The sequence below is a fragment of the Camelus ferus genome, chromosome 21, assembly GCF_009834535.1.
Source record: "Camelus ferus isolate YT-003-E chromosome 21, BCGSAC_Cfer_1.0, whole genome shotgun sequence".
Classification (NCBI taxonomy): domain Eukaryota; kingdom Metazoa; phylum Chordata; class Mammalia; order Artiodactyla; family Camelidae; genus Camelus; species Camelus ferus.
Genome location: NC_045716.1, coordinates 23,621,786 through 23,649,725, shown reverse-complemented (window position 1 = coordinate 23,649,725; position 27,940 = coordinate 23,621,786). Strand labels below are relative to the sequence as shown.

At 43.0% G+C, this 27,940-nt stretch overlaps 2 protein-coding genes and 1 non-coding gene across 3 annotated transcripts; all 3 read right to left on the bottom strand.

Moving 5' to 3' along the window:
* Nucleotides 1-2,202: 2,202 nt before the first annotated feature.
* On the bottom strand, nucleotides 2,203-5,924 carry LOC116658823 (filaggrin-2-like). The gene is made up of 2 exons (XM_032464772.1): nucleotides 5,094-5,924; nucleotides 2,203-4,981 (listed from the first exon to the last, which is right to left on the bottom strand). Exons 1-2 carry the CDS (start codon nucleotides 5,922-5,924, stop codon nucleotides 2,345-2,347), a joined length of 3,468 nt encoding a protein of 1,155 aa, XP_032320663.1. The 3' UTR covers nucleotides 2,203-2,344.
* Nucleotides 5,840-9,499, bottom strand: LOC102508893 (filaggrin-2). Its single transcript, XM_032464251.1, has 3 exons — nucleotides 9,270-9,499; nucleotides 8,036-8,195; nucleotides 5,840-7,285 (listed from the first exon to the last, which is right to left on the bottom strand). Exons 2-3 carry the CDS (start codon nucleotides 8,171-8,173, stop codon nucleotides 5,990-5,992), a joined length of 1,434 nt encoding a protein of 477 aa, XP_032320142.1. The 5' UTR covers nucleotides 8,174-8,195; nucleotides 9,270-9,499; the 3' UTR covers nucleotides 5,840-5,989.
* Nucleotides 9,500-11,029: 1,530 nt separating this feature from the next.
* Nucleotides 11,030-11,101, bottom strand: TRNAS-AGA. The gene has a single exon. It is a non-coding gene; the product is annotated as a tRNA-Ser (tRNA).
* Nucleotides 11,102-27,940: the final 16,839 nt, after the last annotated feature.

The following is a 27,940-nucleotide window of genomic DNA, read 5'->3' as shown; positions in this document are numbered from 1 at the left end:
TTTTCTTTTGGTTTCGCAGTAGTAAACTTCCTACTGAAGTTACCATCTTGTGTACACATTTTTCTGCTCCTTGTTATGTCTCTTTCTACTCATAATAAGTTCACATACTTTTTCCTTCTAGGGAGGAGTATTTTTAATTGTTTTTATTTGACTGGAAACTTCAGGACCCTGTTAGCCTCATTGCTAAGAGGTATTTCAATTAATATATTTGGCAGAGAAAAATCTGTGGCTTATAACTCTTATTTTCAGAATTTGTATTGTCTCAGGAAACAGCCACTTTGAACTATCTTTGATCATGATCATGATGATGATCATGATTAACCAAAGGAGTTCAACTCCTCAGTATAAAACATTGCTTCCTGTAAATGCTTTGGGCAGTAATTGGATTGAGGAAAAGATCAGATGTGATTGTCTTGTCTTCTTTGTACTCCCTGTTATTGGTATCTGAGTGTTTTCCTGACGTCTAGGTGTCCAAAGGTAGAAGAAAGAAATGTGCATCTCACCCTGTGGCAGGAGGCTATGTTTGTGTTTGTGAGGATGAAAGAGGAGAGGAAATATAACTTGATGAGAAGTTTATTGTCAAGTTTTATGAAATACAATTTTCTGGATCCTATATACAGGAGGTCATGACAATAAATTCAAAAGTAGCAATGCAGAGTTCCAGTGGTGGCACAAAAGATGCAAATATTCTGAATCTTCAACTACCACAACATTCTTTGCTTTGGATATGGAATGTGTTACAATGTTACTAGGGAAATTTTGGCTCCTAAACCATGCCTCTTAGCTCCTTGGATAGATTTATCAACAATAAATTAAAACAATCTGGAATATCCAAACTTTGAGTATCAGGAATTTTTAAAAAGTGCTCACTTTATTCCAGAGCACCCAATTACTTTACCATACAGTTCTAAATATAGTCCCAAATGCAGTTTACTTCTTCCATCCACTATTTTCTAATCAAAGAGCTCAATGATTATGGAGCCTTACAAAAAAAAAACCCTTGCACCAAGCAAAAGGAAAATACTACAGTAGTACAATTAAAACAAAAGGTCAGACATATGCCCCCAGTACCCAAATAAGGGATCACATTAAATATCTTAATTCCATGTTGTGTGTCTTATTTCTCCTTCGGCTTAGTTTTTCTCTTGAGTTAGTTTGTTTTCTGTTAGTTTCAAATTATTATTGAAAGTATTAGCATCTTTGTTCTTGGACATATTCATAGAGTGGTGTGTTGCTATCTAAGTGAAAGGAACCTGAGTCAGTTCTCTCTCTTCTATGGTAACCCCTGGGCTCACAGTAGCTTGTCTGCTTATCCTCCACATCCTGAAAGTATCTTCTCATGCTCCCTGACAGACTCGATCCACTCTCTTCCTTTTGCCTTTCCCAACTCCACATGGTTGTACTGCTTGATAAATACCTATATCTGTACTCTTCAGGTCCTGTAAGGTCTTGGCTATCAGGTGAATGACTGCCACTTGTCTGCCCATGGCTATCACTTGATTGCCCATGGCTATCACTTGATTGGCCATGACTGTATACTTGTCTTTCATTTGTGCTGAATCCAGATTGTCCCTGGATATCTCCTGATTGTCCATCAGCTGATCCCTGTCTTGCTAAATTTGTGCTGTATCTTACTGGCTCATGAGATGTTGTATCTCCCAACTGCTGTTGGCTGGATCCCTGTATACCTGTTGTATTTAACTCTGACTGTCTATGCCTCGATCCTGATTGTTCATGAATCTTTCCCCCCCAATTATCTGAATGCCCTTTACCATCACTATGGGATCCCTGCCGTCTAGTTGAAGTAGAATCTGAATAGCTGTAAGCTGATAAGGATTTTTTATGACCTGATAGAGAGTGGTTCCTTGGCTGGCTGCTATGAGAAGATCCCTGCCTTCTAGATTGAACATGAGGGTCATTTGACTGTTCCTGAGTTTTTACTGAATGCCCATGACTAGATCCCTGCCCTGTAGCTCTACTAGATCCAGACTGATTATGGGAATCAGTGGCCTGCCCATAACTTATCTGTGCCTGTTCATAACGTGAGCTTTGTCTTCCTGCTATTTCAGTTGCTTTTGATCCTGACTGGTCAGAATTAGAAACTGGTTGTCAAAGACTAGACACTTGCTTGGATTCAGCTCTGTCTGTTGACCTCAGAGGACTAGAATTACGGCTGCTTGTTCTGCTGCCCCTAGAAGGTCCATACCCAGACTGCCCATAGTCATATTCGGCACTTCCATAGCTGCCATGTCTCCAGCTTTGACCTGATCCATGTCTTTGTCGTCCACTAATCTGTGACCGAGAATGACTTATTCTAGACTGGGCATGCCTATGACTTGACTGTCTATGAGCATCGTGTAACTGTGCATGGCTGGACCCATGTCAGCTCTACTGTGCTAGATCCTAAGTGTCCACGGGTAGATGTGGACTCTGCATGTTGGGATCCAGCCTGTCCGTGAGCAGACCCTGCGTGTCTCTGAGACACCCCCGAATGCCTCTCGCTGTCACTGGACTCACTGTGACTAGACTCCTGCCTGCCAGCTGCCCTGGACCCTGACCGAGTGGATTGTCCGTGACTAGCTTGGCCGTGTCTGGTGGTGTCTCCTGACTGTCCGTGAGCAGTTCCCTGTCTCCTGTACTCTGTGGATCCCAACTCTGCATGTTGGGGTCCAGCCTGCCCGTGAGTGGATCCTGCGTGTCTCTGAGACACCCCCGAATGCCTCTCACTGTCACTGGACTCACTGTGACTAGACTCCTGCCTGCCACCTGCCCTGGACCCTGACTGAGTGGATTGTCCGTGACTAGCTTGGCCGTGTCTGGTGGTGTCTCCTGACTGTCCGTGAGCAGTTCCCTGTCTCCTGTTCTCTGTGGATCCCGACTCTGCATGTTGGGGTCCAGCCTGCCCATGAGCGGATCCTGCGTGTCTCTGAGACACCCCCGAATGCCTCTCGCTGTCACTGGACTCACTGTGACTAGATTCCTGCCTGCCAGCTGCCCTGGACCCTGACCGAGTGGATTGTCCGTGACTAGCTTGGCCATGTCTGGTGGTGTCTCCTGACTGTCTGTGAGCAGTTCCCTGTCTCCTATTCTCTGTGGATCCCGACTCTGCATGTTGGGGTCCAGCCTGCCCGTGAGTGGATCCTGCGTGTCTCTGAGACACCCCCGAATGCCTCTCGCTGTCACTGGACTCACTGTGACTAGACTCCTGCCTGCCAGCTGCCCTGGACCCTGACCGAGTGGATTGTCCGTGACTAGCTTGGCCGTGTCTGGTGGTGTCTCCTGACTGTCCGTGAGCAGTTCCCTGTCTCCTGTTCTCTGTGGATCCTGACTCTGCATGTTGGGGTCCAGCCTGCCCGTGAGCAGATCCTGCGTGTCTCTGAGACACCCCCGAATGCCTCTCGCTGTCACTGGACTCACTGTGACTAGTTCCCCTTCTTCCCGTCACGCTGGAATTTTCCTGAGCAGAATGTCCTTGACCAGTCTGGGTATGTGTAGTTGTATCCCTTGACTGACCATGAGTAGATTCTTGTCTTTTACTAGATTCTGACTCTTTATGTGTTTGTACAGTATCTCCATGATTTGTACCAGAGTGTCTAGTGCTGTTTCCTCTCTCCCAGTCATCTGACTGGCTTTCGCTGTCATTTGATTGACTATGTGTTGTTTCCTGCCCTCTGGATGCTCTCCTTCCCTGACTTGATCCTTGGCTTTGTTGGCTATGTCCATGAATGCTGTCATGATCTTCAGACTCACTTCCTGATACCCTGCTTCTTTCATTATCACTGTGAGTAGTTGTTTCTTGGCTACTTCCTCTTGTCTGACTGTGGGATAAATCTGATGTTGGGTTTCCACATATTGGACACCTTTTGCTTGATCTAGGCCCACAGCTTCCTTGTCCACTTACCCTAGATTCATTTTTGTTTTGGCCAGATGATTGACCTGTGCTAAACTCATGTTCATCATAAATTGAAGACTGGCCTGAACTAGACCCATGTTGACTAAATCTAGAAGATTGCCCTGAACTGAAGCCATGTTGGCCATAGCCAGACTGCGCTGATCTAGACTTATGTTTTCCAAAGCTAGACGACTGATGTGAACTAGATCCATATCCAAAACCAGAGGATTGACCTGAACCTGACCCTTTTTGTCCAAAGCCAGAGGACTGACCTGAGCCAGATCCATGTTGCCCAAAGCCAGAGGACTGACCTGAGCCAGATCCATGTTGCCCAAAGCCAGAGGACTGATGTGAGCTAGACCCACTTTGTCCAAAGCCAGAGGACTGACTTGAGCCTGACCCATGTTGTCCAAAGCCAGAGGACTGACCTAAGCCAGATCCATGTTGCCCAAAGCCAGAGGACTGACCTGAGCCAGATCCATGTTGTCCAAAGCCAGAGGACTGATGTGAGCTAGACCCACTTTGTCCAAAGCCAGAGGACTGACTAGAGCCTGACCCATGTTGTCCAAAGCCAGAGGACTGACCTGAGCCAGATCCATGTTGCCCAAAGCCAGAGGACTGACTTGAGCCAGACCCATGTTGTCCAAAGCCAGAGGACTGACCTGAGCCAGATCCATGTTGCCCAAAGCCAGAGGACTGACCTGAGCCTGACCCATGTTGTCCAAAGCCAGAGGACTGACCTGAGCCTGATCCTTGTTGTCCAAAGCCAGAAGACTGACTTGAACTTGACCCATGCCCAAAGCCAGAAGACTGACCTGAGCCAGACCCATGTTGTCCAAAGCCAGAGGACTGACCTGAGCCTGACCCTTGTTGTCCAAAGCCAGAAGACTGACTTGAACTTGACCCATGCCCAAAGCCAGAAGACTGACCTGAGCCAGACCCATGTTGTCCAAAGCCAGAGGACTGACCTGACCAGATCCCTGTTGTCCAAAGCCAGAGGACTGACCTGAGCCTGACCCATGTTGTCCAAAGCCAGAGGACTGACCTGAGCCAGATCCATGTTGCCCAAAGCCAGAGGACTGATGTGAGCTAGACCCACTTTGTCCAAAGCCAGAGGACTGACTTGAGCCTGACCCATGTTGTCCAAAGCCAGAGGACTGACCTGAGCCAGATCCATGTTGCCCAAAGCCAGAGGACTGACCTGAGCCAGATCCATGTTGTCCAAAGCCAGAAGACTGACCTGAGCCAGATCCATGTTGCCCAAAGCCAGAGGACTGACCTGAGCCAGATCCATGTTGCCCAAAGCCAGAGGACTGACCTGAGCCAGATCCATGTTGCCCAAAGCCAGAGGACTGACCTGAGCCTGACCCATGTTGTCCAAAGCCAGAGGACTGACCTGAGCCAGATCCATGTTGCCCAAAGCCAGAGGACTGATGTGAGCTAGACCCACTTTGTCCAAAGCCAGAGGACTGACTTGAGCCTGACCCATGTTGCCCAAAGCCAGAGGACTGACCTGAGCCAGATCCATGTTGCCCAAAGCCAGAGGACTGATGTGAGCTAGACCCACTTTGTCCAAAGCCAGAGGACTGACTTGAGCCTGACCCATGTTGTCCAAAGCCAGAGGACTGACCTGAGCCAGATCCATGTTGCCCAAAGCCAGAGGACTGACTTGAGTCAGACCCATGTTGTCCAAAGCCAGAGGACTGACCTGAGCCAGATCCATGTTGCCCAAAGCCAGAGGACTGACCTGAGCCAGATCCATGTTGCCCAAAGCCAGAGGACTGACCTGAGCCTGACCCATGTTGTCCAAAGCCAGAGGACTGACCTGAGCCTGACCCATGTTGCCCAAAGCCAGAGGACTGACCTGAGCCAGATCCATGTTGTCCAAAGCCAGAGGACTGACCTGAGCCTGACCCTTGTTGTCCAAAGCCAGAAGACTGACTTGAACTTGACCCATGCCCAAAGCCAGAAGACTGACCTGAGCCAGACCCATGTTGGCCAAAGGCAGAGGATTGACTTGAGCCAGACCCATGTTGGCCATAGCCAGATTGCCCTGATCTAGACTCGTGTTTTCCAAAGCCAGAGGACTGATGTGAGCTAGACCCACTTTGTCCAAAGCCAGAGGACTGACTTGAGCCTGACCCATGTTGTCCAAAGCCAGAGGACTGACTTGAGCCTGACCCATGTTGTCCAAAGCCAGAGGACTGACTTGAGCCAGACCCATGTTGTCCAAAGCCAGAGGACTGACCTGAGCCAGATCCATGTTGTCCAAAGCCAGAGGACTGACCTGAGCCTGACCCTTGTTGTCCAAAGCCAGAAGACTGACTTGAACTTGACCCATGCCCAAAGCCAGAAGACTGACCTGAGCCAGATCCATGTTGGCCAAAGGCAGAGGATTGACTTGAGCCATGAACCGTGTTGGCCATAGCCAGATTGCCCTGATCCAGACTCGTGTTTTCCAAAGCCAGAGGACTGATGTGAGCTAGACCCACATTGTCCAAAGCCAGAGGACTGACCTGAGCCAGATCCATGTTGCCCAAAGCCAGAGGACTGACCTGAGCCAGATCCATGTTGTCCAAAGCCAGAGGACTGACCTGAGCAGGATCTACGTTGACCACATTTGGAAAATTCATTTGAACCTGACCCTTTTTGAGAGTTTGAAGAGTATCCACATGAACCAGATCCATGTTGACCATAATAAGAAGACTGACTTCCTCCAGACTCATATTGCCCACAGCAAGAGGACTGACTTGAACCTGTTCCCTGTTGTCCTCCACATGCTCTAGATCCATATCCTTTCTGACTAGAAGACTGGCTACAGGATCTAGGCTCATATTGACCGTATCCAGAGGACTGATCTCCTGAGAGACATCCATGACCTTGTCCTCCATTGCTTCCTGATTGATAACCTGACTGGGTACAGCTAGATTGGTATCCTTGCCCTTCAAATCTACCTGCCTGACAAGAACTAGAAGCAGTGTGTGACTTTCCACACCCACTAGAATTGCTGGAACCACATGCATGGCTTTGCCTTCCACCATCTCCTGAACCTCTGGAGCTGGACCCATGTCTATGTTTTGCAGTTCCCCTTGAGCTCTCAGAATTATACCCATGCTCTTCTCTCTCACTCCAACTTGAATGTCTGTAACCTGATTTCTGTCCCGATATATCCTCTTCTTCTTCTTCTGTTTCACTTTCTTCCTCATGATGTCGGCGACCATGTCTACGCTTCTTTGACCCTGAAGCTTTGCAATATTCTTTGCTGAGAACCTTGTTGCAGGCCATGGCCAGCTTGAATACCATCAGAAGAAACTCAGTGAAGTCCAGTCTTCGGTCATGATCTCGATCCAGCATGTGCATGATGACATCCACTGTGTCTGGATCATCTGGGTTCTGTATACAAGCAACACACCAAAGGAGACCTGGTCAGCTTAGTCTATATACTCAGCTAAAATAATCAGGTAGAGCTGTGGACTTGAGATGTTTAACATTAGGCAGTTTAATCCAATCAAGAAATATTTTAGGCTAAGGCAGCCTAATAGGACCCAGCAGGTGGGAAGAGGTAATAGAAGAGAATAAAGACTGCTGGGATCCTTAGCAGCATACAGTTCAGGGACTTAAGCTAGAGGACTAGGTACTCAGGTACGACACACAAAAAGGAGTTGCATGAACAAAGTTCAGTACCTGGTGTATTTTAAATTTACATACATGTTACGCCTTGCATGCTAATATAGTCTGTGCTATGATCTATAATTATTTTGAAGCTAATAGCTGAGTCCTTCTCAAGTAGATGGAAAAAATGCTTGTATTTTGTTCTCAGATTTTAGTCATCCTGGCTATTTTCCTTCCTCATTTGCTAGGGTAATTTATAAACTGGTGTCTTAGCTCAAACTTATTTTCTACTTTTTCAGAAGGAAAAACCTAGGAGCATGAAAAAGCCCAAGGGTCTGCATGGTGGGAGTGCACAGGAAAGAAAGCATTCACCTTTCTAAAAATAAATACTGCCTGAACAGACTTTCTGATGTCCCAAAAAAGTACCACTCATAGAGTTAGTTCAAAGACCATGGGGACAATGCCCTTTTTAGCTGATCTTTGGTCATAGAACAGAAAATGTACAAGACCCTAACAGCTCTCAGTCCTCACCTTCAGAATTGGACGAAACTCTTTCTCCAGAAGTTCCTTTAGTTCATTCTTGCTTAGTGTGTCACACTCCCCATCCTGCTTGGTGTATTTGTAGAAAACATCAATGACAGTGACGACACTTCTCAAGAGATCGGTCATCTTGTTGCAAGTTTATGTAAACCTGAAGGAAAAAACACACAAAAGAAGCTATCATTCGTTTTATTTTTTTAATTTATAAGCAGTTCTGATTTTAATAATAATCATCATGATTTTTCAAATATCTTGTCTCTTTTAACCTTAAAATACCTCAGCAAATCAGGATGGGTCAGGGATGATCTAACACCCTGCAACACACTGAAACCTTTGTTAACTCTGAGTTACTTTGCTAAGGTAAAGTCATGGCATGTTACTGACTGAACTAGGACCAGATCTCAGATCCCTGTGTCCTGGATGAACACATTCTTTACACAGTATCTCTACACTTTGTGTACTTTGCTGTTCTGTATGTTGTCCTGGAGCTTCCAAAGTTTCTAGAACCAAAGATGTATTGCCCCAGTCTCTCTGGCTAGTTTCACTGGTTTTCTTGAGTCAAAAGTAACAGACCTAACACGCATATCTATTTCCTCTCTGGGTACCAGAAGCTAAACTGGATTGTTAAGGCATTTAGCAAGTAAAAAATGGGCAAAGTGTGTCAACACTATCCTGGTGCTTCAGAAGCATGAGCTAGCCTTTATCATAGCTCAGGAAGTATCCTAATTTCAGACTTGACCAAACACTGTTCTCTTTCAATAATCAGGGAAAAGGTTCAGCCATGTAAGCAGTAGTTTGACTAGTGGATGATTAGATCTTGGAGCTCTGGAAATTGACACTGAACAAGGATGGGACTCTACAATGGTGCTGGTCTTTTCCCTATTTAAGCCAGACAACCCAGAAAAAAATGGCATGCAAAAAGCCTAGGAAGAGAGTGTGAAATGGCCTAGAAGAGGGCAAACTTCTACTTATATTATTCTTCTCAACAACAACAACAACAACAAATTTATTCTAAAAAGACCCTGGAATAAACTACAGTGACCAAACAAATAAGCAAACAAAGAGAAAAAACAAGAAAAGGAAAAAAGAAACAAAAGGAAGGGAAGGAGGAAGGAAAGAAGGCCAAATACATATTAACGCTGTCTTAGCTCATACTCTTGGATTTCTGCCTTCGACAACAACCAACCGAATATCCATTGATGGAGCTGGATGAATTTTCTCTCACCTGGTTCACCAAAGGAACAAGTAGAATAAAGCCTGATGGAGCTTGCAGGGCGACAATGGATTGAGATGGTGGCCCTTATATAGCTAACGTGTGGGTGCTGCCCTCTGTGGGATGGGCTGATTCATTTCAACCAAACCTAACCCCACCTCTGTCCACGATTAACTTCCCACTTCTTCACATTCTCATCTCTGAGATAATTGCAGAGAGGCTGGTACCAGCCTACTTTCCCAGATGAGGACATGTTGCAGGACGCTTTTTTTTAGGGTCATCCACTTCTGAAAAGCAGAGACTGTGTTTTAGAGGACATGTGTAGTTCGTTCCCTTTAGTACCTGCAAAAAGTTGCAAAGTGTAAGATGACTTGGCAGGTGTGCAATAGATGCTTATTTAATCGAAAATGAACCTGGGCCATTAAGCTTACCTAATTCATGTCTTTTTGCAATAATAATAACTACTATTTATTGAGAATTTACTATGTGCTAGATACTGTGGTGAATACTTTTTACGTATCATCTCCTTTAATCTTCACAACATTTCTGTGAGATTTTTATTGTATTTCATTTTACAGATGAAGAAACAGGTTCTAAGAGTCCTCTCCAAGGTCACACAGATTGTAGGTGAAGGAACTAGGGTTTGAACCTATATCTACCTTATCATAATCCCCTTTCTTTCAGCCATTATACTAGCTTACCTCTGTGTATCTATTACACACACCTATTAGGCGAAAATTATGCAATTTTAGAAGTGTCAGTTCCACCCAAAAACAAAATATATGAAAATGCAATAAAAAGAGTGTTATCAGCCAGGAAAAGGAAAAACCATATCCTCTGGCCCCGTGAAGGCTCTCTTCTAGGCTATAAAAATATGTTAACGGGCCATACCTGAAAGTAATGTTTTCAGAAGTGTTCAGGGTGAACTTAAGCGTGGTCCTTCTTCTTGGAATTTCTTGCATCATTCTGCTATCCATTGGTAATCTGGCAGCTTAGGCCCTAGACCCTTGGGAAAATGTCATTAACATACATAAAGGATGTCAAATATATTGCCTGAGGGAAGCAAAAATAATGAGAAAGCTGTATTAAGCACGGAGGGTCAGCTTCTCTGTACTTTTCCACCAGGTGATGATGCTGCTCTAATGCTGATGAAGATAGCAGCCGTCATTCATCAAGTGCCCAGAATCTTCTAGACATGATGTGTTCACATGCTTATATATCTATTCTTCACAGTAACCCACTGAGATCAGTGTTATTGTCATTCTCATTTTACAGATAAGGAAATGAAAGCATAGAGAAATTGGGAATAATTTGTCCAGAATCACACCTTGTGATTGTCCGCTGCTAAAGCCTGTCACTTAACCACACATATACCACATTTATGGGCACAATCAATTCCTGTTAGGGCACTCCGTTAGGGGAGCCATCTTATCTTATTCACCACACCATCTAGACAGTGTCTGGAACTTAGTTAACACTTAGAAAGTACCTGCTCACAAAATGGTAATGGATATACCACTGCTCTCATAGCCAGGGAGTCCCAGACGACCAAGACGACCACCTGGAAAGTGGTGTTGTCCCTTGGATATTATGGTCATTTTCAGTTGCATGCACCTTTTGGAATTGTGCTTGTTTTCATGGAGATGACTCTTGTGGCAGGAGGACTTTCAGACCCCCAGACTCCACACTGAAATAGATTTTTTTTTTAACTTTGTTTTTATTTATTTTAGGGGGGGGGTAATTAGGTTTATTTATTTTTATTTACTTTTTAACGGAGGTACTGGGGAATGAACCCAGAACCTCATGCATTCTAGGCATGTGCTCTACCACTGAGCTATACCCTCCCCCCTGAAATAGATTTTTAAAGCCATCCTTGCACCACAACTTCAGGATCCTAGTTTAGAACTTTGAAACTAGTTCCATAATTTCTCTGCTTTCAGCTCTGCCACTCACTCTTTTGTATTCTTTGTGTTCAGGTCTCTCATCCTCTTCTGATGTGCAGAGTGTACTACATAAAAGTATAGGCTTAGGAGTCAGAGAGATATGAGTTCAAATTTCAGCTCTGCCTTTTGCTCGTTGTGCTCCAGGAGCAATGAGCTAATCCTCTGAGCCTCAGTTTTCCAATATTTATAACACCTACCTGTCAGGTGTTTTATTAGGTAGGAATAACAATACATACCTCACTGGTGGAGATTACTTAAGGTAATTTGTGAAATTCCTTAGTACCTACTTGGCGTATAATAAATGCTTAGTAACCATATAATTATTGCAAGACCCTTTTAAAGTATCTTATAACATCTATCACAGTGTCTTACACATAGGAGGCGCTCAACCATGTTTGATCAAAATAAATTAGGAGCTAACAGTAGGCAGAAATCCTACTTATCTGTCAAAAGCATTGCCCCAGAAGATGTCATGATTTTTTTTAATAACAGTTTTATTGAAACAAACATACCATAAAATCCAGCCTTTTAAAGTGTATAATTCAGTGATTTTTAGGATATTCACAGAGTTGTGCAACTAAAACATAGTTTCATTTGTGTTCTTCAGTAAGTTTCCTCACTTCCCAACGCTTCAGTTTTCCCTCTAAAATAACCACAAAGTGTTCCTAGTGTCAGGGTATAAGTGGACAAATATCAGGTCATTTCAGCTGTAATTCTGGAGACCAGTTATGTTCCTACCAGAGGCCCAAACACTATTTGGAAAGGAACCAAAATGATGATTTCTAAGGATCTATTTGATAGTCTCTGCAGAGGATTTTGCCTGCATGGGTCCTGAAAGGTGGTTTAGTTCAGTGAAGCAGAGGCCCAGAGTCATGAGCGAGGGTACGATCTCAGCTGTACCATTTCCCTGGGTGTGGACCCTCTTCTTGCTCTGTTCTACTCATCTCTTTACCCTCTGCACATCCCACATCTACACAGCTCTCAGTTCTCAGGAACTACCAGACTCTTCGATTTTAGGTCCATTTTGTGAAGCTTGTGCACTCAGCAGATTGATTGTCTTGAGGGGTAAGCAATACCTTAGAATATTAAAAACAACTTTAATTGTGTCTGTAAAAGTCCCAGCTTTTGGTTTTTCCACTGGATACTAGCTGAGTTTTGTTTTCATATCTCATCCTATTCAAGGGGGACCTTCTCCAAGTTTAAGTAGTCTGCTTTAGCTTCCTGTTACGTTCAAAGGGAATTCCTTAAAGGACTTAGCTTAGGGCCTAAATGAGCCCATGCCTATCACAGGAACTAAATGTTTTCACTGTGCTGGGACTGTTAGGACCCCCTATTTTGGGGGTTTTCAATGAACTCAACTTAGAGCTGATACCTGAAAGTTGATCCAAGGACACTGATGTCTATTAAATGCCTCTTTTCTCTAAAAGCAATTTACAGAGCTATTTTTGGCTCATAATATGATGCAGTAGGAAGAATACTGACTTTGCAGAAGACTGATTGTTTTTTGTATTACATCTCCAACGTCTACCACCTAGGTTACCTTGGGCAATTTTCTAAATCTGAGTCTCTTTCCATACTTATGAAATAAGGATAATGTCAGACTCGTGAGAATTAAATGAAATAATATTAGGATAATGTTGACCACATGATAAGAATTTAATATATTTTATTTCCTTTCCTTCTTATTTTCAAGTTGAATCTGATTAGTATAGTGTTATCAATAGGTTTCGGGGCTGATGGTTCTTGGAGATGGTTCTTAACCCTGTTCCCTCCTAGCATTCTCTCTTCTTAGGTAAAATCAGAGGCCATTTGAGTTGAACTGTTGGAACCCAGCTTTCAAAGGAGCTTAAATTTTCTATTATGAAAAGTTCACAGGGAAGATGGAACCATTAGCCACACCAGCTGAGAGTTCCCCCACCCCCAGGTCCCTTCCTCTTTTCCCCACATCATTGTTACTGTCTCAAGATTCTTGTACTAGAGCAGCAGTCTCACAGAGAGACGCCTCCTGATGCACCCAGGCTTTCGGTCGGTAACACGAAGACTCAGTGACTTGCTCCGTCCTGATCTAACTGAGATGTGCCATCTGGGGTGTCCAGATGCTTGCTGGAATCTACTCAGGGCCATTTCTGAAGGCTGAGTCTCAGAAGCACAAGTGATTTTTGCAGCCACGATATCAATAATTGTGATGACAGTATGAAGAAGAGGTTGCTGTCTGATGGATTTAGAAACTTACTGGCTAGATCAGCCTGGCTGAAGAGGAAGGAACTTGGGTTAGCTCTGTAGCTCTATGATTCGCTAGATGATCTAGAATTTGTATTCTGACAATTTGCAAGGCATGATTATTAAGTAAGGCAGGAGATTTTTTTTTCCTTAAAACAACCTAGAAATGGTGTAATCAAAGTAGTTTCCCATATACATATATATGCTCAAAATGTTAATGGGAACTCTTTCTTCAAAGCATTAAGAGCATTACATGCTTTTAAATAACATTTGATAGGTGAAAATACTGGCCAATAAAGCATGAATTTGATTTTTGGAATCATTTGTAAGCATTTGAACCAAGTTTGGTAACAGAGAATAACTTAAGAAGTTTTTTTCAAAAGGGAGTCCATTGTTAAGTATGAATTTAAAGTAACCAGACTAATTTCTTCAATCCAGTGACTCAGCGATTCATGCTACTTCAGTGAGCATTTTTTGTGGACTTGCTATGTTCCCATGACCCTTTTCTTTGTGTGGATGTGCTTCCAATGATGAAGCAGTCCAAGATTGTATGAAATAGAATCATGGAAGTCAGATCCGGATTGAAGCTTGGCCTGGGGTCTGGGTATCAGGAAAACTGCTGAAGATTTGTGTATGCATCACTTTTACCCGCCCCACCCCCATCCCCACCCCGCCAGACGCTCACTCCTCTCTACGCATACTCCCACCCACAGTTAAAATACATTATTGAAAAGCAATAATATGCAAGACCCAGTACTTGTGTCTTCAATGAAAGTGTCTTCAATGAAATTATATTGGCTTGGGATGATTTATGAGCCTGGAATTTTCCATCACTCCCTTCTAACAATCTTGGCACTCTCCCGTTTAGAAGGGTATTGAGGATTTGCCATCTGGGATTACCTAGGATACCGTGTGCATGCATGTGCACACATTTACACAAGTACATAGATGTGTATATACACCTATCCACCCTCTTCCCCAAATCATTACGTTTTAACGAGGGACAGACTTGCTCTAAATATCCATCCAGTAAAGCTGATTTTTCATGCCTTATGAATGAGGAGAAAATTGATAAAAATTGTATCTTGGGCTGCCTAGGATGACATCTTCGAATAGCACTAGGGAAAAATAAATCCAGGATCTCTATGAGTTATAGCTATGGGGCTTAGATTTAATTAATTGTGGTTTAATTAATTTTATTGATTGTTGCCGTTATCTAGGATAATTTTGTTTTCCCTTTTAAATTAGTTGTGTTTATTTTACGTATTGTAGATAAAGTCACTCCACCCATGTGCTAATTCCTTGCCTCTGGCGCTGATTAGGCTTCAGAGCCTGGGTCTTCTGGGACTGCTCAGTTTAGATCGCCTCTGAGCATTTGGACTCTAAGAGGAAGGACAGAAAAGTGGGATCTGGGGAAAAGCCACCTCTGCAGGGCCTTACTTCTTCTTCAGTGGGAAGTTGTCCTCCTTGGGGACTGGTGTCTTGATTTAGGGACACTCGGTCACCACTTTAGCAAGATAATTGCAAAAGGCAGAGAGAGTAATTATTTAATGTAATTATTATAGGGTGACTAAGGTCTCTGGATTGACCTTGTACTCTAACCCAACCGCTCCACTCCCTGCCCCTAGTTTTGTGCGGGTCAAAGACACTGGGAGCAGAATCTGCTCCCTGAGGGTCCAGGACCCCTGGCTGAGGGAGACCAGTAGTGAGCTTTTTCAGATGTTCAAACATGACATTCCACTGATTTCTGAGATGCATGTGGCTTGACAGGCAGCTATACTGTGGAGAGTGGGACCTTTGCTATAAGAGAAGAAGCTATTAGCCCAGACTTCTGCAAGGGCCTTTCTCGCACTCATTGCCTAAGTCGGGTCCACAGAGAGGAATTCAGAGTAGACCAAGCGTGGGACTCTTAAAGAAGTATGTTTAATGACTTCTTCCTAAAAACTAAAACAAAATCTATAGCCAAGTTGTTTAGAGTGATTGAGAGCATAAAACTTGGAATCTGATAGATCTGGGTTTGAATCCTACCTCTGCCACTCACTAGTTAAATGACATAATATTTCTGTAAATGTGAGGAATTTTCTCCATGGGGGTTGTTATAAAGTTTAAAAGAATTAAGTCAAGTGCCTGGAACAAAATAGCCATTCAGTAAGAGGTAGAAATTGCTGGGGTTTTGCCAAAAAAAAAAAAAAAAAAGATATCTTTTTTTTTTTTTTTTCATTTGATTGGAATACTGTATTTTTTACATCTCTTTTATGGATGATACCATCATCATGAAGGTTGCTCTTCATAATTTTGTTCTGAGAGCTAAAACCGTAAATCAGATGTACTCGGGATTAATCAGCATCTCCGAGCATCAAATACTGTACAAAGTGCCCTGTGATAGGTCTGCTTGGAAGAGGGTCTTGGTTTTGGCCCAGCTGGCTGCTGGGAAACACTGATTAAAGGTAATTATGATGCCAACAATCTTGATGCTATTTATGGTGATGATGACGATGATGATAATGACACAAACTCTATTCATAATGGATATAGCATCCTCAGATGAGAACGTTTATTTTTGCCCCAGCAGCTCAGAGCCTAGGTCCTAGGTTTGCCTGCAGGGTGCATCAATTGTCTCCTTTTTCTTGCATTCACACTGTGTTTGATCCACTGCCAGTAAGGGGGTCAATGTTGTATTTATCCTGCTTTTAAAATCTATAACCTTTCTTCACCTGGTTACACTCTAGCCTTTGGAAGCCCTTTCCTGGTTGTATGTGGTTCGCAGCCACTCACCCTCAACAGGAAGGCTTACTCTTCCCAAATATTAAGACCATGGATTCTTTTGGGGCTTTATAGATAGAAAAATCCTTCTGTCTCTTCTCTTTCATAAAGAAGCCAGAGTCCCAGCAACCTCTAATGGATTATGGATTTATGGACTTCACTGCCTCTTGCCCTCCTACCCCTTAGAATTCTTATGGACAGGTAGGTCTGGGTGGTTCAGATTGGTTTAAATGACAGGGAGACATCAGCTGACTGAGGTATATTCTGCAGCTTTAAAAACTGCCTCTACCTGCATGTAAAGCTAAGCTTTCAAGTTCAGCTGCTTCTGTCTCCTGCAAGTTGCTCAAGGCTGCCAGTGGCTGGAATAGCAAAACCCAACCCACCTCAGGGCTGTATGTAAAGCCAGAGGGAGGCTGAGTCAGGTTCATGCCAGCCAAATTCAGATCCTGCCTGCTGTAGGACTGGTGCCCTCACCTGTTAGTGCCACAACCCAGCAATCTGGGGCCTAGGCGAAGCTATTTGTCAAACAGCAACGTGAGTGATAAAACAGGCTACGATGTCTATTTTGCGAATGGTAGTGAAGAGAGGGCCTTTTATATATTAATTTAAATACAGATTCTGTGACCTCCGCCCTAAGAAACTCAGAGGTTGGCTGCTCTAACCCACATCTACACCAAGCCCATGACAGAGGACTGTGCTTTAGCTCTTAGCCAATTTGAAAACAGTCTCATATGCTTTAATTCTTATACCCAAGAAATATTCACAGGAGCTGATATGTGCTGGACCATCACAAAAGGAACAGGTGAAAAAGTATCAAACACACTCAGTGAATTATCCATTCAAACAAAAACTGATATGTTCATATATTCAGAGTGATGCACAATACAATTGATGAATATCTGATCCATTTTGCAAAGTGAGAGAAGCCAGGCTCAGAAGGCTGAATTCTCTGTAATTGCATCTATATGACGTTCTGGAAAAGATGAAGCTATAGGGACAGAAATCAGATCAGTTGTTGCCAGAGTCTGGAGCTGGGGGGAGCGCTTGACTACAAAGGGACATGGAGGTTATATTTTTTGATAATGGGACTGTTCTATATCTTGATTATGGTGGTGGTTATACAGCTATTTGCATTTGTCAAAGCCTGCAGGGCTGTATACTAAAAAGATTAAATTTTAGCCTATGTAAATTACATCTTAATAAAAATTTTAAAATAAATTTAAAATAATAAGACCTTCTGTGGCCACTGTTTAATATCACATTGCCTTTCCAGCACTCTCAGTTTCGTTTCCCTTTGCTTTATTTTTCCATGGCACTTATCACGGTCCAACACACTATATAATTTACTTACCTGTTGTGATACTGCTGTTATGGTATGTGTGTCTCTCCCCCACCCTGGTATATAAGCTCTTTAAGGACAGAGCTGTATCTGTGTTATTTACTGCTGTGTTGCACATACCTAGAACAATGCCTGGCACATCACAGATACTCAGAATATTTGTTGGATCGATTAACAAATTAGTGAATAATTTAGCGTCAGGAGATCTGTGTTTGTCCTCCACCCTCTCCTAGTTGTATACCCTGGATAAACTATATAAACTCCCCTTACTCAGCTATCGCTTCTATAAAATGGGGTGATAACATACACTTTACTTACTTCAACAGACTTTGTGAGGATAAAATGGAAAATTTGTAAAAGCTTGTGATAAACTCTATAGTATATTCATTAATATTATCATTATGATTATTACTTTTAAAATTCCACACCATATTTAATTTCTTTGTTTACTACTTTCTTTTCTTTTCTCCACTTATGTAACATCTATAGTCCTAGGCCTACAACTTGGCCCCCAGTCTTACATTGATCTAATTATTTAAAATGTGAAATGTTTTGTCAACCCAGCGAGATTTTAAGACAGTGGGAACTATAGTTCTGTATCATGTATTTTAAATTCTTACTGATAAAGTGATTTTGTTCTTTTTATTCATTCAATCAAGGAATCGACCAGTGCAAGGGCCCCAAGGTAGAATGTGCCTGGCAAGTTCAGCGAGCAGCTGGGAGGCCAGTGTGGCTGGAGCAGAGTGAGTGGGAGGGAGAATGCTCGGAATGTGTGGTCCACACCTTTAGGCCTTAGATGTTGGCTTTTACTTTAATGAGATGGGGAGTTAATGTCAGGTTTAGAACAGAGGGGTGACCTGAATTCCTTTTTGAAAGCTTCTTTCTACCCACTTATGTTGAGAATAGACTGTGAGGGGCCAAAGGTCGACTTGGGGAGACCAGTTATGAAGCTATTGCAGGAATGCAGGCAAGAGATGATTGTTAAATACATAATTATGTTTGATCCAGTTTATCCTTATTTATGTAAATAAAGAAACAAAGGAAGAAAAAAATCTTTTGTCAGTTCACGTGTTGTCAGGCTTAGAAAACATGATCACCTTACCCTACTGTCTAAACACCTACCATGGTAGAAATAATACGTGCTGAGAAATGCTTCTGAGTTGGGGGATTGGAATTCTTGTACTACGAGGACTGAGAGCTGTGCAGCCCTCTTGAAGAGTCTAAAATCATCTTGCTCTGCTCTTTGGACCTGTGGGCAGAGACGCACCTGGGGCCTTTTCCAGCCGGAAGTTTTAGTTGTGAGACAGAGCCACCTAGGATGATGTGCCCGCACACCCTCCCCGTCTCCTGCTGTCACTGCTCTGCGTTACTGGCACCTGTCAGGGGCACTCGCTGCAGTGCACGGAGACTTCTGTGAGCGTGCCCGTGCCCATCCCAGCACGGGCCCGGGCCCGTCCCCGGCCAGCGTCCTGCCTGCTCACTGGGATACAGCTGTCTCAGTATCTGGAAACTTCATTTCCCGAGGAAATTCAGACTTCTAGGCAGCAGTGAATGCCTCACCAGAAGTGAGTTTTTTCGGTTAATAGCGCAAGGTCTGAAGCAGACTAGATTTGGATTTGAGTCTGCTTTCTGCTCCTTTGCTGTGTCACCCGGGAAGGTGATTGAGCTTCCCTGATCTTGAGTTTCCTCAAATGTAAAATTGAGACTCATCCATTCAATTGCTCATTGACACCAACTGTGTTTATGAAGCATGAGCTGGGCATCGTGCTAGGGGCTGGGGATACAGCGGTGAATGAATAGACATGGTCTTTGCCTTCAGAGCATTTACAGTATAAAGGATAGTAGTAAGAAGTACCTCACAGTGTCATTCTAAGGTTAAATAAGAAACTTGTGTGTGTGGATACCTTGGCTTGTCTTCCCTGCTGCTACCTTTTCATGGAACTGTCCATCCCTTCTGAGCCCTCTCCACGGTTATTTGGTCCCGGTTTTCTGCCCTATCAAGCTAGCCAGTGAGTACCTTTCCTTGGGATTCAGTATTAGCACTATATAATTCCATTTTTAGTCTCTGCCCTGTGTGTTAAGTGGAGGTGATATTAACTCCAGAAGTACAAACATCCTTGTAGCTTGGGAAAAACACTTGGAGAGAGAATAATGAAGCAGGGAGCAGAGGCACAAAAAAGTCTGGAGACAAGAGATGACAAAAATCCTGATGGTATGGTCCTCCCTGGCTCCAGTTCATTGCTGAGACAATTGTATCCCTGCCCTTGGGCCTGTGACACGCCCTCGTAGTTTTATCTATGCCGTCATTTTGTTTAAAGTAGCTCAAACTAGTCTCTATTACTCCCAATCAGTTCTTGCACACCGAAGGCACTCAAGTGAAAGCTTTTATAATTATCGTTCAAGAACATGCAATTCCCTTGTATTTCTTCTATCCCCCCTCCACACACACACACACACACACACACTTTGTGCAGAACATGACTATCTCTCCAATTCTGATCTGCCCCCAGTTCTGGGCGGTGCCCTGGAGAGCTCCGTCTAGATGTCTTGTGGAACCATCCCACCCAAGCCTAACACGCTTACCCCATCCACTCACGTAGCTTTGCGCACTTCTTCGGTCTGCCGCCTGTAAAATCACTCACCTGGTTGCTCAGAATCCGGGGAGTTGTCCTAGACTTCTGCTCTCTCATTTCCCACATCCAGTCATTCAACAAGTTGTCTGGATTTTGCTTTCTAAACACCTCGTCAGTGCCTCCTCTCAGCCCCGTGCCCCCTGCTGCCATTTAGGTCGTATCATCCCTCCCCAGCATTGTCGGTCCGTATTCCTCCAGCCTCTTGTTTAACTATTGGCGAAAGACAAGAGAGTGGCTGTACTAGACCATATATGCATAAGACAATTAAATATTGTTTTGCCTTATTTGGGAAGACTGAACTATTGCATCACTTTTTTTTAAAGTTACATTTGATTTTAAAAAGAAGGACTTAGAGGAGACTGAGGAGCTGTGCCAAGTCCTGTTCCAACATTCTATTAGTACACATGATAAAATACCTTTCTCCTCGGTGATACGTGTAGGCAGGGAAATTCCATTGGGAATGGGAATGGAGAGAAATAGACAATTGATAAGTGAATAAACATATGATCTGACAGATAGTGATAAGTACTGGGAAGAAAATAAAGCAGGGTAAAGAGGACTGGGAGTTGAGGGTGTGAGGTGTGTTTTATATGTGGTGTTCAGGGAAGGCCTAACTGATAAAGCGACATTTGCGCAAAGGCAAGAAGGCAGTGAGGGCTCAAGCCACGCTCCCGGGCAGGGGGAGTTTTCTAGGCAGAAGGACAAAGGTAAAGGCCCCGTGTTAGGAGCCATGTGGTGCATTTAAGGGACAGCAAGCAACCAGGTGGTTGGAGTAGAGTGAGCAAGGGAGAGAGGGATAGGAGGATGAGTTTAGAGAGGTAGTGGAGGCAAGACCTTATATTATAAAATAGTAGTTGGGTAGGAGAGTTTTGAGGTGTAAGCTAGCTCAAGCTTACAGCTTGACCAGGAACAAATAAAAAAGCGATTTGGTGGTTGTCGGGGGGGGGGGGGGAATGCATCAGGGGGATCAAGAGGTACAAACTTCCAGTCATAAAATAAACAGGTCAGGGGGTGTAATGTACAGCATAGAGTCAATAACATTGTCTTGCAAACTTGAAAGTAAATAAGCAAACCTTAAAAGAAAGTAGATCTTAAAAATTCTCAACACAAGAAAAACACTAGTTTTGTAACTTCGTATGGTGACAGATGATAACTAGACTTATTATCATTTCACAGTGTATACAGATGTCTAATCATTGTTACACCTGAAACTAATGTAAGTTGTATGTTAATGATCCTCCAGAAAGGCCCTATTTCAGGATATGTGTGGTAGACCAGGTCGACGGAAGACAGAGCGTATGCCTGGCGAGCCTAGGCCAACACATCCTTATTTGGCCCATAATTGGGATAAAATAGATGGAATGGCAATAAGAGAACAACTAGGAAGAGAAATCAGATTTTAGTGCAGAGCCAGTCAAGTTATTATTACCATGTGCTTATTATGTGCCAGAAATATACTGAGCCCTTTAAGGCAGTATTTCTTGAATCCTTGCTATTATTACCCCTATTTTGTAGATGAGTTACAGAGAGGTTAAACAGCTTTCCGCAAATCAAACCAGGCTGTAACTTCAGGCAGTCTGGCTGCAGTCTGCACTCCTGATCACAACAGCAGGCAGCCTCTCTGTTTGGAAGAAGGGAAAGGCTGGCCGCTAAAGAAGATTCAGAAACCCAGCTTCTGAACAACTCAAGTAAATTAGGTCCCCACCATGTGCCCAGCACTAAGTAGGACTTATTTGTTAAGCTAGACAAAGTCAAACGCTTTAAACTCTGTCACATCCTAGTAATTTGCTAAACTCTGTATACAGCTGGCTTTGGAGCCTGAGGCATGATATTGCCAGTGGTGCTGTAAAGAACCTTCTTGTTCTCTAAACAACTGGCTGAGTATGATCACGATGAATCACTACTTAGGAAGGTGTTAAAGAGGATCCAGGATCAGCCCTGTGATGTATCCAAATTGCATACCCATTGCCTGATTCCTTATTGGTGAGCACTGCCAAGAATGCAAGGCTTTTGTCTGAGGTGACAGCATCCAGTTATGTGGGAGCGTTGTGGCAATGATGGCACCCAAGAAGAAGCCTGCTCTCAAGAATGCAGGAAGCATTTTAGGTTGACAGGCGCCAAGCATCCAAGGCAATGGTGTCTGAGGTGTCACCAGCTGTTTTGCCAAATGACAATGCCAAGGAAAACAGAGTTGAATGGAGGCCAGAATAATTAAATGTTTCTTCCTTTCAAAGAGGGTGCGGATAGCTCTATCATCGCTAAGCTTGGTATACCCATTTGGTTTTGATTAGGAAACGAGAGCCAATATGAGTGTTAAGGGGATGAGAGATTTGATGTTATCAGTTAGAGATTATGTGAATGAGGGTGGAGCTGAGAGAATGAGGGCTTTAGAAAATTGGAGAAAAAGTCTAAAAGCTATCACGTCTGGCCACTTCAACCTCCTTGAAATAAAGGCTTCCTCTTTGGTCCCACCTTCCATGTCTCTTTCATTGGCAGACTGCAGTGTGGCACTATATAGGAAGGGGTTCTGGGAAATGTTGTTCTCAGACTTGGAAAAGCATGGGATGGTGATGGTGTGATGTTTGTAGCAGGCAATGTGGCAAACCTGGTATAAAATCTCCAAGAAAGCAAGGATCAAGTGATGAAGAGAGAAATCCACCAACTGTTCTCACCAGTATCCTCTACTTTTTGACCTTCATCCCTCTCCACTTGCTGCTCAGAATCCCTCTTTTGGACCAGTCTTACCATCTACACCCTCCTCCTGTCTACATATAGGGGACACCACTCTACTCTAGATTTATCCCAGCATGTTTTTTTCCAACCCTGGTAGCTTTACCACTTTCATTGAGCTATAAATCAAACACTAATTCATTCTCTATTTTTAGAGAAAATAATGATCACTTCTTAATTTCTGTCATGCTTTTAGAAATTTACCTCCATCTGCACTCCTCCTGACCTCCTCACATTCTCTTACAGTGGGAAAAGGGTCCCAACGCTGGTCCAAGGCCAATCCTTGAGGTCCCAGACCCCATCTTCTCCCATCCTCTCATGGAACTTCCTTCCTCCATCTGTCCATCTTGCTTTTTCTCCACAGTATTTCCTTTCTCTGCTTAGCAGAAAAACATGCTCAGGTCTCTGCTATCTTGAAATAACTTCTTCCTTGATCTCTGCAGTGTGAAGCTTTTTGAAAGAACAATCTCCCCTTGACTCTTCTTCTCCTCCTCCTAATTTTGCTGCATCCATTTTGGTATGACTTTGACTCCTTTTTTTGCCACATTCTACTGTAATATTAAAATCAAGGTCACTCTAATTGCTAAATTCAATGGCCATTTTCAGTTCTGACATTTTCTTGGTCTCTCTGTAGCGTTTGAACATTTCACAGCTCCATCCTTGACACTGTCTCCTCTCTTGGCTCCTGACAGACTGCTATCGTCTAATTCTCTGTTATTCTTTCACAATTCATTGTGATATTATCTTCCTTCCCTCATGAACACTTTAAAGATTGTATTCCCCTGTGTTTCATCTGAAGTCTTCTTTTCTTTATCTGTACATTTTTTTATGGCTTATTCATATCCCTGGCTTTGACCTTAACCCAATTTGATTATCTTCCTTTGTAATTTTTTTTTTCTGGTGGTGATATACTTTGATTCTTTTCTCTTTATCTTTTTTTGTATCTGCTGTAGATTTTTTCTTTGTGGCTGCCATGAAGCTTGTATAACACTTCTTATTGTTGTAACAGTCTATTTTGAGTTGATTACAACTTAAATTCAACCACATACAAAAAACTCTGCACTTTTATACCCCCCCTCCCACACACTATGTTATTGATGTCACAGTTTTCCTTCTTTTTATATTGTGTGTCCATTAACCAGTTCTTGTGGTTGTAATTTTACTTAATACTTTTATTTCTTAACTTTTATACTAGAGCTGGAAGTGACTTACACACCACCCTTAAAGTACTTTGTTATTCTGTATTTGTCTTTATACTTACCTCTGTCAGTGAGATTTATACTTTCATATGCTTTCATGTTGCTGTTTAGCATTTTAAAAATTTCAGCTTGAAGAGTTCTCTTTAGCACTTCCAGTAAGGCAGGTATGTGGTGATGACTCCCTTGGTTTTTGTTCATCTAGGAAAGTCTTCATCTTATCTTCCTTTTAAAAGGATAGTTTTGCTGGGTATAGTATTCTTGGTTGGCAGTTTTTTTCCTCCTTTCAGCACTTTGAATATATCATTTCATTTGTTTCTACAAAGTTTCTACTGAGGAATCCGCATATAGTTTCATGGAGTAAATCCCTTGTATGTGACAAGTCACTTTACAATTTAATTATCATGTGTCTAGAGGTAGACCTCTTTAGATTCAATCTATTAGAAATTTTGGGGGCTTCAAGAATTTGAATGTCTATCTCCCTCCCTAGATTTGGGGAATTTTCAGCCATTAAAAAAAAGTTAGCTTTTTTTCCTTTTATCTTTCTTTTCTCCTTCTGGGATTCCCATAATCTGTATGTTGGGTTGCTTGATGTCTCATAAAGTCCTATAGACTTTCTTTAGTATTTTTCATTCATTTTTCGTTTTTTCCCCCCTGACTGGGTAATTTTAAGTGATTTGTTTTCAAACGTACTGATTTTTTTGTTTAGCTTAATCAAGTCTGCTGTTTATGCTCTGTATTGAAATTTTCAGTTTAGTCATTGTGTTCTTCAGCTCGACCTTCTCTTTGGTTCTCTGTTATGGTTTCTTTCTCTCTGTTGAACTTCTCATTTTTGTTCATGTATTGTTTTTCTGATTTTGTTTAATTAGCTATCTGTGTTCTCTTGTAGCTCACTGAGCATCTTTCATATGATTATTTGGAATTCTTTGCCTGGCAGTTTGTAAATCTCCCTTTCCTTAGGGCCGGTTACTGGAGCTTTATTTCGTTCCTTTGGCAGTACCATGGTTCCCCAGTTCTTCATGATCTTTATAGTCTTGCATTGGTGTCTGCACTTTAAAGGAAGTAGTCGCCCCTTCCAGTCTTTGCAGGCTGGCCTCAGCAGGGAAAGCCATTAACCAGTCAGCCCTGCCAGAGATTCTGGGCAGGCCAGCTGGCAGCATCCATTGGTAGGCCTGCTATCAGAGTTACAAGTGAACAGGCCTGATACTTGGGTCTGCAAGCAGGCAGTTCTGGTGCCAGAGGCTGTAGATGAGTGAATCTGGTTCCAGGGTCTATGAGTTAACCTGGTGCCTGAGTCCATGGTGATAAGCCTGGAGCCAGGGTCTGGAGCGGCTGGCTTGGCAGCAGGATCCACTGGAGTGGATCAGTAGTGAAGCTGGACTCTCACTTTGCTCTCTTTTCCCCACAGGAGAACTCCTGGGCCAAGGGATATCTCTTGGCCCTGCACGGCATGGGTTGCAGGGAAGGGTGATGTGAGTAAAGTGATACTGTCCCTCCTACCTTCTTAAACGCATCATTTCTAGGTTCTATACTCCTCCCAGATGCTGTAATCTCTCACCTGGATTCTGGAACCCTCATGAGGATATTTTTGTCTGTGGATAGTTGTCAGATTGGTGTATTGGTGTTTCTGTAGGAGGATGAGGACTGGAACCTCTTGTTTCACCAACTTGCTAATGTCATTCATCCACCAGCAATTTGATTATGATTGATAAATCTATCTCATGATATTGTATGAGGCAGGATAAGCTGTTGTAACAAAAGACTAAAAATTGAATGACCTAAAGAGCAATACATTTATTTTTCTATCATGTAAACAGCCTAAGATTAGTGTTCTAGGTTAGCAGACAGCTCTAATACATACAGGGACCCAGGCTAATGGATGCTCTGCCATCCTCAGCTTGTGATTTCCTGTGTCATTCTAGTAATTACCATTCCAATCAGTAGCAGAGGGAAAGAGCAGAAACTGTGGGACAAGGATTTCTTCTTAAACAAGTGAGAAAGAATTTGCACACCGTGCTGTTGGTCATAGCCACATCTGAGATACTATTATGTGGAAAAAGGAGAAAATGGGTCCTGGTAGACAGCTAGCAGTCTCTTCCACAAATATCAACAAGTACTAAATGGATTTCACGATTTACTGCTATTTCAATTTTCTCTTCTTCCATAGTCTTTTTCTCTGTGTATCACAATCTCCTCCATTGCGTTTACCAGAAACACAAGAACCATCCTAAATTTCACTCTCTCTCACTTCCCAAAGTGAGAAATTCCCATCAAATACTGTCAATCCTGGTGTCTAAATACTTCCTTGAACCATGTCCTCCTTGTCCCCACTGCCACCGGTTTCTTACCTGGATTTCTGAAACAGCTTCCTAAAGTGATCTCTACTCATCTCCAGTCTTGCCGCCATCTAAATAATCCACTTCCCAGACTCCAGAATTAAATTTCTAAAGTACGAATTGAATCATAGGACTCTCAGTTCCTCCAGTAGTTACTCAATACTGTTTGGATAAAATCCAAACTTATTTGTGTGGATTAGGAAGCCCTTCATGAAGAAACACTCAATAAATATTCATTGAATGAACTGAATGATTCATTGAAATATTCATTGAATGGCTTAGCCCTTGCCTACCTCTCTGGTCTTGTCGGCTACCACACCCCGACATCTACCTGTGTACAAACATATGGAAGTTCTCTCAGTTCTCTGTACCTGCCATGTTGTTTCACCCCCCCATGCACCGCCGGAGCTGCGCCGTCAGCCTCTGATGTCCTTCCTGTATTCTCTTTCTCCCATAAGGTTTAATTAGTTCAAGTGTCATTAGTTCAGATATTCCTTGTCTCTTAAGAAATGAAGAAATGTGTATGTATAGTATAGCTCTTGTCATAATCTGCTTTATTTTTTTTATTTTTTATTTTTTTAAGGGAGTGAGGTAATTAGGTTTCTTTTTTTATTTTAATGGAGGTACTGGGGATTGAACTCAGGATTGTGCATGCTGGGCCTGCACTCCACCACTGAGCTATACCCTCCCCCCATAATCTGCTTTAAATTGGTCTTCATGAGCATGATTCAGCATCTACTTGTTAAGTGTTTATCATGTGCCAGCCACAGCCCCTGATGCCCTCATGCAGCGTGCAGTATGGCAGGCAAATTGATACTAAATAGTGCACAAACATAAAATATGAACTGTGAGTTCTCTAGAGAAAAACTGGAGAACACTGGGAGACAGTGTTACAGGGACACTGAGTTTAGACAGGGCGTCAGGGGCCAGGGAAAACCTCTAAGTACATTACATTTAAGCAGAAACCTGCAGTCTATCTTTGGTACTTGCTGTTGTCACTTTCTTACCTCCACTTACTTCTCAACCCCCTGCTTTAATCCTTGCCCCGGGGGATTCATGTGTATGTTGCTCCCTTTGCTTCAAATGACGCCCTCTGCTGGGGGGGGAAATCCTCCACATTATGTTTGAGATCCAGTTTCAGCCTCATTTCCCTGTGTGAAAACTTTCCTGCCCCTCCAGGCAAAATTAGCCATTTCTTCCTCATTTTGAATCTGCCTCTGTTACAACACTAATCACCTTGTACGTGAGCTCGAGAGGAGAACCTATCCTATAGTTTCTGTAACCTTCTGCTGTCTTGCTCCCTGAGAAACCTGAGGGGATTTTATGTGGTCTAAAAGTCCCTGCTGCCTTCAGACACACCTCTTATGACATGGTTTTGAATCCTAATGATTTCTTGTTTAAATGTATTTCATCTTACCAATATCTTGCACAGAATAAGTCACCCTTAGCTAAATTTAATTCCAAAGGTGTGGTCTAGCTGCATAGGATAGAGGAAGATCATTACTTCCATTATTCTAAAGCTG